At 39.1% G+C, this 16,467-nt stretch overlaps 1 protein-coding gene across 1 annotated transcript in view; it reads left to right on the top strand.

Annotated features, from left to right (window-relative positions):
- Positions 1–16,467, top strand: part of SIDL (SIDL trafficking protein particle complex subunit 10) — a 105,875-nt gene that overhangs the window by 71,129 nt on the left and 18,279 nt on the right. Inside the window, exons 14-17 of the mRNA XM_067157603.2 lie at positions 3,956–4,171; positions 5,471–5,656; positions 10,669–10,902; positions 15,846–16,037. Of these exons, the coding sequence (XP_067013704.2) occupies positions 3,956–4,171; positions 5,471–5,656; positions 10,669–10,902; positions 15,846–16,037 (828 nt within the window). The remainder of the gene's footprint in view (positions 1–3,955; positions 4,172–5,470; positions 5,657–10,668; positions 10,903–15,845; positions 16,038–16,467) is intronic.

Below are 16,467 nucleotides of genomic sequence, written 5' to 3'. Positions count from 1 at the left end.
GATAATACAATGTTTAGCTCGTATAAAGGTAAAATTAAAAATAACTTTCAATTTTATGCCAACACGTGGTATTGCAATGCCTATGTGTGCCTCCCTCAACACCCAGTTGGCTATCAACATTCGTTCAACTTCGTAAACGATCGGGATCTTTCGGTCGGCTGTTTGGCGGCATGTGTATCAGCTGGCTGCTGGCAAATCGGCTGTTTCCTGCATAGAGTCGCGAAGTTGTTTTTATTCACCTCACTAATAATAGACACGGAAAATCTTATCAGTTTAGTTCAAAAACGTAATTTCCTCTACGGCAAGGCCCACAAGTATTATTGCAACAACGTAAGACAGAATGCCTGGAAGGAAATAAGCAAGGGAATGAAAAATCAGACAGGTTAGAATATTCAGTTTTGTGGTAGGTTAACAGTAATGTTGTGGGCAAATGCACTTTACGGTTTTTAATTAATGTTTAGGCCACCTCGATTAATGACTTCACCCTGTCGCGGCCCGCAAATTACTGCATTAAAGTTTTATCAAATCATTCATTGCGTACTTTGTTTCTTACGTAGAATCGCGTTCGATTTTATTCTGCTAGATGGAACGGTGGAGTGGAAATTTTGACTGATGGGTTCGATTCGATTCCACAAGTCGAGAGTGATCATCTGCTGTCCGTGTTGTCATAGCGTGACGTCATATGGCCGTGGCAGGCCCGCACATGTTCCGTGACACCAGACACACACCGCGAGCGCGCGCACGGTCTAACACAGGGTGCAACTTGCGCGGAGACTGGAGGGTTCTAACCACGGGCTGCTTTGAGCGGACGTTTTCTATCTCAAGGGGCTCTAAAATCTGAACTGTTTAAGCGGGAAATATATTTACAACAGAACACTTTAAACGGGAAAAATATACATATGTCTTAATGCAACTGATCAAGGGACCAAGAATATCACACTTCTTAGGCGGGAAAACTTCTTATGCGGGAACTTCTTAACCAAGTTTCACTGTATTGTTTTTAGTAAAGAAAAGTCAATTTTTGTTGCTTCTGTAAAATGTTAAGAGGAGTTATAGTTGCACTATAGCAATCGTATGGATGTCATAGTCATCATCACATAGATGGTTGAATAAACACAAGGAGTGTGTGAGACAAAAAAAAAAAAAAGGCATGATTTTTAATTTTACTATAAAATATTTCATTTTCTAATTGTAATATACGACTTAACTTGACACTTGTTCATTAATTTCCAATTCTTATATTATCCTGTTGGAATCCCTTTCTCATTTTGTGTTTTGTCGTGTTGTAGGTTTCGTATGTTTCTTCCTTTTTCCCATATTTATCCAGTTTTCTTCTTATCCTATAGCTGGGCTGAGTGTCTCGGATGGTTGAGGCGCTGGCCTTCTGACCCCAACTTGGCAGGTTTAATTCTGCCTCAGTTCGGTGGTATTTGAAGGTGCTCAAATACGTCAGCCTCATGTTGGTAGATTTACTGGAATGTAAAAGAACATCTGCGGGATTAAATTCTGGCACCTCAGCAGCTCCAAAAACCGTAAAAGTTGTTAGTGGGACATAAAAACAAATAACATTACCTTATCCTATACTTTCCCCATCAAGACTGAGGATCTGTCAAGATGGCCCCTCATTGAGTGTTGATGCCCACCCTCCTGATGTCGCTAGGAAACAGAAACAAGCTTGTCAGGTGCTGAGAAGAGATTGATGTAGAAGAATTGGGGTTGATGAGGAGAGAGCGTATTTATTTGAAGATGGCACTGTATGAAAAGAGATGTGCTACTAAACAATGACTATAGTAGAATTCAGGCAGCAGGAATAACAGTTATTAGAACTATGAATCAGACTACTCAAAAGGATAAAATCATGAATGAAGTAAGTAGGAAGGTGGCTGGTTGGAATTGAGGTCCCTGTTCATCATCATTTTCCAACTCCAGTTTCCCAGACATGGTGTATAAGCGCTCGCTATCTTTTCCTGACTGTATACATCTTCTGTTCCAGGATATCTTCCTATCTAAGATCTTTCTCCTCCACATCTTACTTCACTGTGTCTATCCAATGTTGCCTTGGCCTTCCTCTTGGTCTTTTTCCTTGGACACTATGATCAAAGTGGGTGTTTTTTTTGCAGGTCTCCCACTCGTCATTCTCATATTATGCCCGTACCACTGAAGTCTACGCTTCTTTATTACAATGGTAATGTGCCCATACAACCGAAGTATAGGCTTCTTTATTACACTGGTAATTACCAGATCCATTGGATAAACACAAGGTAACTGGTAAGTACCAGTGAAATAAAGAAACGTAGACTTCAGTGTTATGGGCACTTTATGAGAATGAACAGTGAAGGACCTGCCAGAAAATACTTTGACCTTTCTGTCCAAGAAAAAGACAAGGAAAAGGCCAAGGGAATACTGGATAGAGACAGTAAAATCGAATGTGGAGGAGAGAGGTTTCAAATGGGAAGATGTTCTGAAAAATTTGATGCAGGGCTCGAAATTTTTTTTCTGACCTAGGTGCCAGTTCTGAGAACCAGGCTCCACCAAAGTACAGTGTCATGCATAGGCCTACGTGCTTTGGCCTTAAATTATAGTTACTGGTATAAAAGTACAAACTTAACTTAGTTTACAGGCCATCCCTTGAATATTACAGCAAATGAAGGTGATATAAGTGTAGTTTTACAAAGCAGCAGTGTGCGTTTTGTGTGTTTTATGTCGATGCACATGCCTTGTAGTTTCAGCACTGAAATATTTTTTTCACTGTTCTCGATGGATGAAAATTCTCTAATGATGGTGTATGCATGTTAATTAAATTATTAAGGCTGTCCAACACCACTATTTATTAAGTTCATTGTACTAAACAGAAGCCTCTGTGGATTAGGCGGCAGCGGGCTGGCCTCTCACCACTGGGTTCTGTGATTCAAATCCTAGTCACTCCATGTGATATTTGTGCTGGACAAAGCGGAGGCGGGACAGGTTTTTCTCCGGGTACTCCAGTTTTCCCTGTCATCTTTCATTCCAGTAACACTTTCCAGTATCATTTCATTTCATCTGTCAGTATTAATCATTGCCCCAGAGGAGTGCGACAGGCTTCAGCAGCCGGCACAATTCCTATCCTTGCTGCTAGATGGGGGCTTCTTTCATTCCATTCCTGACCCTGTCAAATGACTGGAAACAGGCTGTGGATTTTCATTGTACTAAACACACTCTTACAAGGAACACTTGATGCAGATAACATAGACACAATACAACTTGCCAAAAATGGTTGATTTGGTGCTATTTTGTGAGTACTTTGCCTTACTTTTTCAAAGTCCATATTAGAACCCACAACCTGGTTCTTAAAATTCAGCACCAATGTTTCAATCTCCTTTTCTACCAAATTGTCTAGTTCCTTCCCTTCTAGCCAAGTAAAAGTATCAAATACCCTGGAGCACATTTCAATACTATGTTTACTCTGGAAGAACCTTCCCTCTGGGTGTTTTATTCCACCTTTCACCAAAGCTCTTTTTCATCATCTTGAAGAGAAGAACTGGTACTATTATTTTATCTTTGTAATTGCACACTCGTAACTCAACGGAATGAAATATATTTGACATTCAAGTCATATCGAAAACTTTGAAGTTGATTAGGTGACAAATATATTATAATTTTTTAAAAATTATCTATCTACATAAAATCAAATGTAAAAGATCAAAAGGTAAAAATTGGGAATAGCAATGTCAGAATAAGCTAGGCGCCAGACTTTTATTTCCAGTCGCCATGGCGATCTGACGCATGGGGTTTTTCAACCCCTGAGATGATGTACGAAGATAGGAGATGAACACCCAAGAAACTGGAGTTGGGTGATGATGATCATCTGCCATTGTGTTCATCCCATCAAGTGTTCCTTTTCATGTTCTTATCTCTATAGGACTTTTTTTCTTCATCTACTGTATGTTGAGTCGTATTTTTGTAATCTTACTTTTAGGCACAGGAAAAGGGACTATACCACCTGGGCCAGCTGTCTCTCTTGATGGCAAACAACCTGGAGTTTCTCTCGGCTGTGATCAACCCTCGAGTAACCTTCGAGGTTGTGGAGGTACCCTCCACGGTAATGCTCAATAAAGGTGAGAAGGATCTGCTGGCCGGTCTGGAGCAGGAGATGGTTCTCACCGTATCACCTGGTACCTTCACTGTAGCTGAGGTAAGATTTCTGGTAAACGATCCTGTTGGAATCAGACTGATTGATTTGACAACTTTGTTTTTTATATTCATGCTTTCTTTTACATGCTAACGAGATTTCACTGTATGCCTTGATCTACTATGGTATTAAATAACATCTGAAGAGATAATACTGGTGGCATTGTCGTTTCTTCTGTAATAAATTCCTATTTTCTAACTCATATTAGGCCTACTACCACACTCGGACGACTGGAGTGGGACATTGATGATGATGAAAATGATCTTTAGACCTACTATGTGGTTGGAACTTGTATAATGCACACAAAATACATGATTTGACTGCTTATTTTCGGCTTCATAACTTCATCCCTTTTGTTCAATCAGTCGTCAGTTTCCCTTTTCCAGCTCCAGCTGGGTTGGGATGTAAATGGCACCTTTCCCTCTTCCTCTATCCAACCATCATTGTTGCTCGTTAACTTTGTTCCACTGAGCAAGTTGGTTGTGCGGTTAGGGTTGCGTAGATGAGAGCTTGCATTTGGAAGATAGTGCGTTCGAACCCCACTATCGGCAGTTCTGAAGATGGTTTTCCATGGTTTCCCATTTTCACACTAGGGAAATGGTAGGGCTGTACTTTACTTAAGGCCATGACCGCTTCCATTCCATTCCACTCCTAGCCTTTTCCCATCCTTGCATCGCCAAAAACCTTCAACGTGTTATTGTGACATTAAACCATGGGCAAATTTTAAAAAATTAAAATAACTTTGTTACACTCCAGGTTCTTTCCTACTATATTGTTCTCGATTGAGTCCAGAGCCACCTTAGTCTACCTCTTATTAACAGGTCCAAATTATAATTCGGAGTAGGCTGTTTTTCTGTGTATTGCAAAGGTTAAGGATTAATAAGATTTTTCTTCATTGGTGATGTGATCTATCCGCGAAATCTCCAACTGTTTATGATGCATCCACGTTTCAACGGCCTGCAGTCTGTGCATTGACAAAGCCTTGTGTGTCCATCCTTATGTATCTTAAAGTATCAATAATTTCATGACATGCCAGTGTGCTTCAAAGTGCAAGTCATGGTTGCACACAAAATGTATTAATTTATTAAACACACTTCTTCCATTGTCAATTCTAGTTTGATCCCATTCTTATGTTGGCCAGCATCCTTGGTGCTTGAAATGTGACGTTTTTAAATGGTGTTTCCATCCAGTGTGATAATAATGTTGGTGATTTTGTGTTTGCTGATTACCATGAATTTTGCGTTCTAAATGTTCATTTTATTTCACAAAATAAGGATTACTGTAATATATAATGTATTTCAGGACACGTGTTTGAGGTTACGCATGTCACGAGGACTGGAGATGCAGCTGAAGGAGAGCAGCGAGCCCCTCGTCAGAGAACTGACAGTGACGTTACCTCTGCTGAAACCATTCGAGACGTGGTCTGTACACTTACGAGTTCTAGCCGATTTGCCACCACAGAAAGATTCCAGCATCATTGAGCACAAGGTGTGAAAGTGTTCAATACACACACAGACACGATTTGCTTTTAGACAAATTCATCATCATCATCTTTTTCTTGAACAGTATTCTTTCTGCCTTCAGCTAGGCCTGTAGGGAACATAAGCTTCTGTACTGCCTACTGTCTGCCCACATTCTTTTCTGGTCTATCTTTCTCCATTTGAGTCGTCTGGCCTCTGTACCCTCCTTAACTCCTTGTAGCCATCTTTCTGGGTCCCCTTCCTTCCATTTTTTCAAACATCCTTCTCAGCAATCTTTTCTCATTCCTTCTCCACATGTGCCCATACCACTTTTATCTGAATTTTCTGTTCTGGTTGTTACAGGTTCATCTTTCACCATCCCTCACTCATTTATTCTTTCATCTGTCCAATCTTCTCACTCGAATCCTACTCCAAAGAAACTTCATCTCGCTGGCCTGTATCTTACTTCTCTGTTGTTAGTGGCCTTTTTGGCTGATACAATAATTTTTTATTTATTTTGTAATTCATTTCAAAATTCCTTTGTTGAATAAATAATTTTGTTTTATTTGAAACTTATTTCCACTTTATCTGTACAGAGGATGATAACCTAATCGTACTTCCTCGTAAAACAAAAATCACTACCACCACTCTGATGCTGAAGTCACTATGAGGACATAGTAGGTGTTCTGTTGATTGGCACCTCTGCTTCATACTGAATCTCATAGACTCTTAAAAAATTGGTTTGCCTTTCTGCCCCGTTCTTTTATTTCTTCCCTCAGTGATGCTTCTCAAATATTTAAAACTGTCTGTATTCTGTAGTTTCTCTCCTCATGTTACGGTATTTCCGTATCTGGACTATCCTTAAGTATACTCTGCACTGCTTTACTTCTAATTGACGTTTTGGCAGATTTTGGTTCTGTGTGGTGGTTATGCGCTGAAACATAAGACATCCAACCAGTCTCAAGCTGTCATTCATATTGATTTTTTATCAGCAGAGCGCGATCTCAAAACCTAGTTGCCAACTCTAATATTTACATTTACCTCGTGGTTACCCTATCTCACTCAGCGTGTTTGGTATTCAGTATGGTTCCGCGATCTTTTGCATTTTCCTTCAGTAATTAGTGTGTTTTTCATGAGTCTTTCTCTCTTTAATATAGTACAGTATAGCATAGTTTACAGTTTAGCATAGCCTAAGTTAGTACAATATAAGTTGAATTGTTCAGAGTATAAAAATAGCTGTAGTTTTATTACATCCATGTATTGGTTAGTGTATTTAGTTTGTCATGTTTACCATGTCTCAGTGTAGTTTGGAAAAGACAAGTGTCAGGAGATCAAGAGGTGTGGGACAAGGCATGCCCTTTAAAAGCCAGGCCCATGAAATTGTGTCCAACATACGCAAACACTTTGAGAAAAAAAAAGAAGAGCGGTGCTACATTGCTTCCTTTAGCACAAGTGGTACAGAGAACTGCCAACGCTACCAAAGTAACACAAGTAAGTAAATACACAGTAGTGGCAGTTGGAAAGGAAAAATGCCACACTGAGGAACGATCTCCTGGATCCTCTAAGTTTAAAATGCTGCATAAGAAAACGAATTGGGCCAAACCAGTGACGAACTTGTACAGTTTCCAGAAAAATGCCATTCGTCAGCATATTTGTGACTACTATCGCAGAAAAGACCACCCTCTCTTGCGAAACTACTCGAGTCTTTGAGGGAAAGCAAACTATTTAAGGGAAATAAGACTTCTCTGAATGTTGTGGTAAAGGACCTGGGATCCCGTTACAAGAAAATAAATGGCCAGCAAGTTTTAGAGTAGAGAAGTGATATTGTGATGTGGTGCTGGTGTGTTTTAAGGAACGTTATGAATGAAAATCTTGATTCATTTGTGTGACTAGATGAAACATGGGTTTGTACCTAACTGTTTATATTTTCTGAAGTCTAAGAAGACTGGCGATTACCACGAGTAGATGAATAGTGTTAATTTTCAGAACTGGTTTGAATACATGTTACTGAATAACCTGCCCAAAAATTGTGCGATAATAATGGACATTGCCCCCTACCATTCCGTAATTCAGGACAGAGCTCTGACAATGGCAGCAAAGAAGTAGATTCTCGCTGAATGTTTCAGGGGGCACAACATTCCTGTGCGGGACGACATGAAAGGTAAACTGTTGCGGCATGTGAAAGAAAACAAGTCACGATTTCCAGTGTATTTTGTGTACAAAATTGCAAGACGTCATGGACATAAATTTATTTGACTTCCACCTTTGTTTGTGTGTTGTCTTCAGCATAAGATTTCATCTCAGTTAGGGCCCCATCCTCACACGCAGGTCGCCTATAAGGCATCAACTTGAAAGACCTGCACTAAGCCTCTCCAGAGGCCATACGCTATTATTATTGCCATTTCAATGCAATAGTGAAAATTTGGGCTCAAAAAGTGGTTTACTGTACCCGAGGTGGAAAACCCATTAGCCGAAGCTGTGGTGAATGTCAATGCCGATGACTGGAGGAAAGTTGTACGTAGTACACAAAGAGTAATACTTGAGGCGTGGGAAAATGAAAATGTAGTGGGGAACTGCATTGAAAGTTTAATAATATCGTTGGGAGCTGCTGATAGTGGCAGTGATTCATTGTTGGAGGGTTCCAGTGACTCTAAGATCAGTGGACTATTCACTTTGTAAGCGAAAACCTCCTTCCTGTCCCAGCCATTAGCGGTGAGTGATGTGTTATTTCCTCATTCTCTTTTATTCTTAATAATACCGCTATATTCTCTTATTAGTGTTGGAGGTTGTTAGTAAGTGTGGTTTTTGTGAATTTGTTTCCAATATATATTCATTAGTTTTTCTGAGTACGGTATTAATTTTACAAGGGCTGTTCACCATGGTCGTATTGCATCAGCTGTTCTCGCGGCAGTAGCACGCTGGCAACAGCGATACTCATTTGTTTTGCGAAACATCGATTTAGAAGTGAGTTAGTGCATAGACTCATCTTTGCTAAGAACTTTATTTCAAAAGCAGTCTTCCAACCACACTATCTAGTATTCTGTCCATTACTAGAATACACAATAAAGTTGGAAATAGAGATAAATATATTCATCTAACTGTAGGTACAACTGACCACATGGATCCATAACAGTTAATATTATTTCAATAAATTCAAATTACAAAATATATATATATATATATTAATGAAGTTGTTTATAATTCATTCTTTAAAGAGTCCTTCATCATGAACAGGAAAATATCATGCAGAAAGTTCATTGCCAAATCCAATGTGGATGTGAGACAGAGTTCGACATGTTGCCTCTACCTCCTTTCTTAAGAGCTCTCTTTAATCTGAAACCTGCGGTCTTGTCTCCCCCCACCGTCGTATAGCTCTCACTTCTCTATATGTCCTGTTAACCCTCTTAATTGTTTCCACACTCACTCCTTTCTTTCTAAGCACTTCTCAAACCTTAACTCAGCATACATTGCCATATGCCTTCTCTATATCAAAAATACAGTCACTGTATTCTTCACAGGCTCATAATTAAGGGATGTGATTTTCAGCATTTTGTAGCATTCATACATTTGTAAGTGTTTTATAGTGTTTTGAAAAACACCCATAGATTTTGAGTTAATTTTAATAAATAGGTAATGTCTCTTGATAATATTAAGTGTGAAATTAAAAATCATATTATTTGCAATATTAGCTAATACAGTACAACCTCATTAAGACGTTTCTGCAGGGACAAGGAGAAAAAAAAGTTTTAAGCAAGAAAACTTACTACAGAATACATGAATAAAAACTATCCAACTGGGATAGGGAAACACTAGATACAATATTTTCCGACATGAGGGCATTTTACATCGTGTATCCGCGCGTACAATGAAAACTACACCTACCATTTCTAGAGATGAGAGGAGAGTATTAAAAGGTGTGCAAAACATGAGAAAACAAATATGAAAACTTTTTCCACTGGGGCTTATAAAATAACCGAATGCACTGAAGGGTGCGATAAACACCAGGCAACAAATATGAAAACACTTGCACAGGGACCCTTAAACATCTCAAAGTATTATTTGTAAAACATATGTTAGAGAAGCCTTTTATTTCAGACCACTGGTTTAGTAAACATTATTTTCTGGTCACACTTATAGACAATGGATTGGGAGGTTACACTCGACCATGTGCGACTGCGATGAGAAAACTTTGGCCATCATTTTGAATCTGACAAAACTTCAACCAACTCAAGTGATTGAGTCGAAACTCAGAAGTGCGAGTTTCAACATTCACTCCACCTCTACGCTATTAGAGATGCGGACACCAGTCCACTTTCTGGCAGATTTTAATTTTGTCCTCATTAGTAAGGAATTTTATGACTCCATATTCATAACACACACAAGACAAATATGCACCATGCTAGTCAACTTCACACGATTATGTTCCTAATCCAGATGTAGGCTATCACGCGGCAGACATTCACTACTCTTCGCTGTACCACTCAACACAAAATAAATTTCTAACTTCTGAACAGAATACAAAATACAAGCACAAACAGACTTACTGTATTATTCAGCAATCTCGCTGCTAATTAGCAAGCAAAACTGAAAATTCCTGAGGCTAATGGCTTACTTCCTAAAGGTGCACCTTATCCTGTGAGATTAGGAATTCAAGGTCTTTTTCCGTTATCATGCAACTGTGGCGACGGATCTTACCCAAGTTGGAAATCATGTCTTTCACAAGGGATGACAAATAACATTTTCAGGGCTAGGAAAAATGTGATCGTACTAAGCGGTAATAGCAAAATTTAATGACACAACAAGTGAGATATTTTTATATGAAGATTTAGTACGATGAGAACTGCAACTTCAAATTTGACGTGCTGGGCCGGAATGTGTATTAATGAGGTTTCACTGCAGTTAAATAAAAATGCATCAAGTATAATAAAATGAGGTAATCTTAAATTAATTTAGGCTCTTAATGGAATGTACAAATCTGGTTCATTCTGTGTAATTATCTAATTCTATTCATGAGTGTAATCAAGCTGTTTCAATTATCAGGTAATCTTGCATTATCCTTGGGCTGGAGAAGAAAAGACAATCACGCTGCATTTCCAGCCACCGCTCATGAGCACGTTCCGCTTGCACACGGCTACGTTACGTAAGTTTGTCCAGGTGACTGTGGTGGGTCTTAACGTACAAAGATTGCGTCTGAACGAGCCTAAACTGACGACGGCATCAACGAATCAGGAAGTAGACCTACTCTCCCTCAATCCTACGGCTGGCCAGAACCTGGTTCGTATAATAGATTATTTTGTTGCAATTCTGATGTAAGTTCCTAACTCCAAACTTGCCTGTTTTGAATTAAATGCATGAATAACAGCAATTATCAGTCATTTAGTGGGGATGAACACGACGGGCTTGAGAAGGAAGTAACAGAAAGGAAGGACAGATCAAATGAATCGTGATTTGTTGAATGGACATAAGGCACAGGAAGCAAATGTTTATTCTGCAAACAACTACTAGTTAGGCTTATCATTTTAATGTGCAGGGGTTTTTTCCCTGCATTATTATTTTGACCATACAGAATTATAAAATACAACATTTGATATTGTGACACCTTTCTAATGTTTTTTAAAATGTGCAGACTTATGCGCCATTCACAAAATATTAATTGAATTTGTTCTGAAATAAGTTATAACAAAAATACACACAGAATTATTAGTCATTTTATTGCTCTGTTGCGTTACAACTCCTCCTCCTCCTCCTCATCATCATCATCATCATCATCATCTGTAGGTCTTGTTTGAATGTTTAGTGCCACATTTTGCATGGTCTGCCCCCTTAGTGGACTCATATGATGTTCCGCCACAATATCTTGTAATTTCCTGGAGTCGACTACTGAACTAAGTCAATGTCAGGTCGTTAGCTGAATGGCCAGTTTAGTGGATTTTGGTTCATAGGGCTTCGGGTTGATTCCCTGCCAGGTTGGGAATTTTAAACTTAAATGGCTTGGGAACTGTGTGTTTGTACCATCCCCAACTTCCCTGCAACGCACACACCACATAAGTTCACCAACAAAAAATTAGTCATCGTAGTGTGCACGCACAGAAGGACCATTAAGCCTTTACAGATGGTGCAACAAACAAGTCCTGTGCTCAACCGCACATGCACTGCTTCTATGTGAGCTTAAGGCGGTAGCGATCAGTGAGACATTGATGTTTCAAGCAGACATTGTACTTCAACATGCGTACATGTAAGGATGTGACAGAGTGGCAAAAAGGGGCAATCGTGTTTGGCCCTGCCCATGCGGTGCGTGAAGTTGCTGTTGGTTGTTGTTGCAGCGGACTGTTCAACGTGTCTATACAAAGTCACAAAACGCAACGTCAGAATTGTGGTAGGAAAAAGATCCTGACTGAGGGGGGCCAAAGACACGTTTCACGGCTTGTGAATCAAAAAAGTTCAAACCCGACAGGAATTGCTGCAGTCAATGGATGAAGGTCCATCCCAACCTGTTAGCGAGAGAACAGTGCAACGGAAATTGCATACAATGAACCTTTGGGGTCTGTCACCACGCGTGAGGCCATTGCTCCCACAGGCACATAAAGCTGCAAACAGTATTTGACTGGCGGAATGTAATGTGGTCTGATGCATCACGTTTTTTCCTGTATTCTAATGACGCACGTGGTCGAGTGCACCGAAGGCCAAGTGAAGCATTTCATGCTGGATGTTTTTAAGGTCAGATTCAAGCCGGAGGTGGGTCTGTGATGTTTTGGAGGTGTTTTTCATATCATGGGTTGGGCCTGATCACTGAGGTGGCCACTAACATGAACCAGTATGCTTATTTAAACATTTTGGATGATCAGGATGACAACAGCAAAGTTCATCAGTCTGGACGCATATGTGAGTGGTTTTATGAACACTCCCCTACCTGTTCCATCTTGATTTGCCAGCAAAATCACCTGACTTGAACCCCATTGAAAATCTGTGGAACATGTTGGAACAGCTGGTAAAATGCCAACATCAGCATCGCCACAATTTGATGGAATTGCACAATCAAATCCTCAGAGAGTGGCTTAACATGAATGCTCCATAACCTGCACAACCTTCTGGACTCACTTCCTAACTGATTCCAGTCGGTTTTTAAGTCCAGAGGCGGAGTTACAAGATATTAAATGAGGTTTATAATGTTTTCTGCAGAAGTGACTAATTTTTTGTCCGTTGAGCTTACAACTCTATCCTCCGTCACACCAGTTCACAGTTTCCTATGCATTGCAGATGCCACCTATTCTTCCTTCCTTACAAGGCCTGCATCACGCTAAAAATAGTCGTGCAACATTATTATATTAACTGAAGCAGTCTGACAATACTCAGTGCAATCCTGGAAATAGCAAGCAATCTAGCACTCTCACTGCCAGACCATATTTATATACATGTCCCTGTAAACCAGGCAGTTTCTACGATATTGAGGTTTTTTTCCCTTGTAATTATGCTTCACGCTTTAAGGAAACTTATACCATTTTGAAGGTCCATTCTTCTGCAGTAACACATGAATAAATAAACGCAACATTTTCCAAAAAATCTCAAATCTTACGGGGTTTTTTCCTTGCATGTAAATATCACAACAGTAAAGTCAAACAATGGATCTCAAAAGAAAAGGCTTGTCTTGTGAATAAAAATATTAGGTAAACTGCAGTGAATTTTATTTGCTACCTGAAATTAATATAGGCCTAAACATTCTCAGTTACTGCTGGATATCTCTCTCTGTATATTGATATATATTAATTTGGGATAGACAATAAAGTTCACTGCAGTTTAACTAATATTTTTATTCGCATTTTTATTTTCATGTTCCCTCAAATAATAATTTATTTTGTACAAAAATAAATAACTATGAGGAGACTCGAACTCACATCGTCAAGGTTCGTGAACAAGTACTGTGGCCATTTGGCCACCACTCCGCTTGAATGTGTTCTAACTTTCCAAGTACATATGCATTGCTTTGGAATCGGGGATTCATCAATTTTTCGGAAATGTTAGGTTGCGGACCTGACGTGTTTAAGTAAAACGTGTTCGCCTTTTAGTGTCCAATCACCTCCTCTTGGTCCGAGGCAAATCCAATTTCACCTTCAAACACACTTCCTTGTCGGTTTTGGAGGTGTACATCTTAACAAACAAAATATGCATTTGCATACAAATCCGATGTCTAGAAATGACAATACCTTTCTTTTATCCAGCATATATGACAACGTAAATTTAATTTCTCATGCAGCACTCCACTACTGTCAACTACCGTAGTTAAAGAAATCTGAAACGACTGATTTTCACATTCCTCTTTATAAGCAGAGAAATACCAAAAAGATCTAATTGCAGAGAGATTTACAGTCCTTGGAATGTATGTAGCTGCTGAGTTCCCAGAGTTGCTCAACAAACTCCACCCGTCAAGAACAATAAACACTCTTGCTTGCTATGCTTACACAATAGGAAATTTCAGTCTTCATATGGCAGTAACAGATGTGACCGGTAATGACACAAACATGAATGCCTCTGTTCACTGGTGGTATTTCCAGGACTTCGTTCACCCAGTATCCGGTCGCGAGACATGTCTCCACGGATGGTTCTAAGATCGGAGGAAATGTGGATTGCTCTTTCATCACCGATAATGTAAGAATGAAGATCTCGCTTCCTAGTGTATGTAGCATGTATATTGCTGAGTTCTTCAACCTCTTAGAAGCTCTGCAGTTTGCACTGGGTGATGAAAGAAACCATTTTCTTGTGTGCACTGACTCGTTAAGCTCTCTGAAGTCTAATGACATCTGTTTCCCGCAACACCCACTGGTACAACAGATCCATGACCTTCTAACCAGGTTATGTGATGCTGGCTCCAGATAAACTTTCGCACGGCTTCCAAGCCTTTATACAGCGTATAAATCTGATGTCTAGTTATTTCATATTTTTTGTGTGTTTTTGTTGTTGAAAACCTCATATTAGTGGGAATTCAATGATGTGTTGTGGCAGGTAGTTAATGTAATTCAGTTTTCAGATGTAATTTTTTTCACCAGTTGACATGAGAAGCCATTATTCTGAATCCCTCTTTATAACAATAACTCACTCTGCAACATTTCTCTGGCTCTGCGGTATCATATCAAGAATTCACTGTACACAAGGACCTCGTTTATCTGGATTAAGTGGGACCAGAAGTGATCCGGATTATTGAAAATCCGGATAATCTGGAAAAATTAAAAAGTAAGTACAGTACATGTTATGTAATCTATTAACATATGTTGTACAGTAATACCTTTTTTCATATGTATAAAAAAATATAAGAACACTTTTCTTACATTTACAACTCTGTTTTATGCACTAAAATAACATGCAAGATTTTTCTTGTTTTACATTTGTATAGCGTTTACACGCAGCACAATCATGAAGATGTTTTACTAACATCAGTTCTGCTGGTGTGGTTTCAGTCTGGGATTCTAAATAGGTTTGCCCAGCTGCATTGTTGCCTTTCCATGAGTCATTGTTGCTTCTGGTCAAGTGTTGGTTTCATTTTCAAATTCACCATCCCTCTCGTCATTACCCACCGTAGCGTGAATTACAGTCATTACAGTCATTTTTCGACCAGTCATTTACGTTGTTCTCATCTACGTCGGAGCATTTGGGAATGCGTGCAAATTTGTCAAGGAACTTGGAAGAGTCCACAACTTCACGAACCTCGGTGGTAGATGCACAGATAGAAGGCCATGGCCGAATTACTTTCAATTCCTATCCTTAACTATCCTTGGCAGAAAACACATTCAAGAAGAGTCGACCCCATGAAAGAAATACTGTACAAGTAAAAATTAAATTATAATTTTCGATCCAGATAAAGCAGAGATCCGGATTAATGAGGGCCGATAAACAAGGTTCTTGTGTATCTGCTTTGTGATTCTTTTGATGTGTCCATAAAGTGTTAATCTGCATTTTCTAATATCAGTATTATTTGTTTCTTAGGCAGTATTTTATGCCTAGAATTTTCCTTATGATTTTTTGAGTGATTTTTTCCCCTCAGTGTCTTCTTTTCTGTTCAGAGTTAGTGTTTTGTGTGTTTGGAAATTGCATTTACTTATAATCCAAATTCCTCCTTTCCTGCCACTTTTTTTTTTTTTTTTCAGTCTTGCTTTTCATAGTATGTTCCTGTCAAATTTAGATTCCTCTGCATCCTATTCCAGCATTAAGAATCACTACTTTTTCAGGTTGTAGGTAATGGGATGAATGTTTCGTTCATGTGGGAGCTGGAGGTGAAGTCTGCGGACGAGACCACACCTCCCATCAGGACAGAGTTCTCAGTACTATATAGCCCTGCCCCTGAGCTTGACTCGGATGCGGACAGTGGAGAACCTCAGGAGAGGCTGTACAAATGTAACTTTGAAATCTGTGATTATAAGGTAAGTGAGATTATTTCAATTGAGAATAGTCATGGATATCAGTTTATATTATATATATGTGTGTGTATGAATATATACAGGGTGATTCAGCTAATATGTCAACCTCAAATATCTTCTGGGGCTGATGACCTAGATGGTAGGCCCTTTTATTTATTTATTTATGTATTTATTTATTTATTTATTTGGGAAACCAAAACAGCGAGAAGCCGAATTACAGAGTTCCGCAATGAAATACATATTTACAATAGAGTAGCACAAGGCAAGCATAAAGAAGAGTGGAAGAATAATGACGAAAAAACATCTAACGATAAAAATAGAGGAAAAAAATTAAAAACTAACAAAATTAGAGACACAACATATAAAAACAAAAAATAAAGGCTAAAGAAACAACGAGAAAAATTGTTGAACGTAAAATGAAGAGAAGAACTTA

This window comes from Anabrus simplex, chromosome 13, assembly GCF_040414725.1.
Source record: "Anabrus simplex isolate iqAnaSimp1 chromosome 13, ASM4041472v1, whole genome shotgun sequence".
Taxonomy (NCBI): Eukaryota; Metazoa; Arthropoda; class Insecta; order Orthoptera; family Tettigoniidae; genus Anabrus; species Anabrus simplex.
The sequence above is the reverse complement of the archived record's forward strand: the minus strand, read 5'-3'. Positions and strand labels throughout refer to the sequence as shown.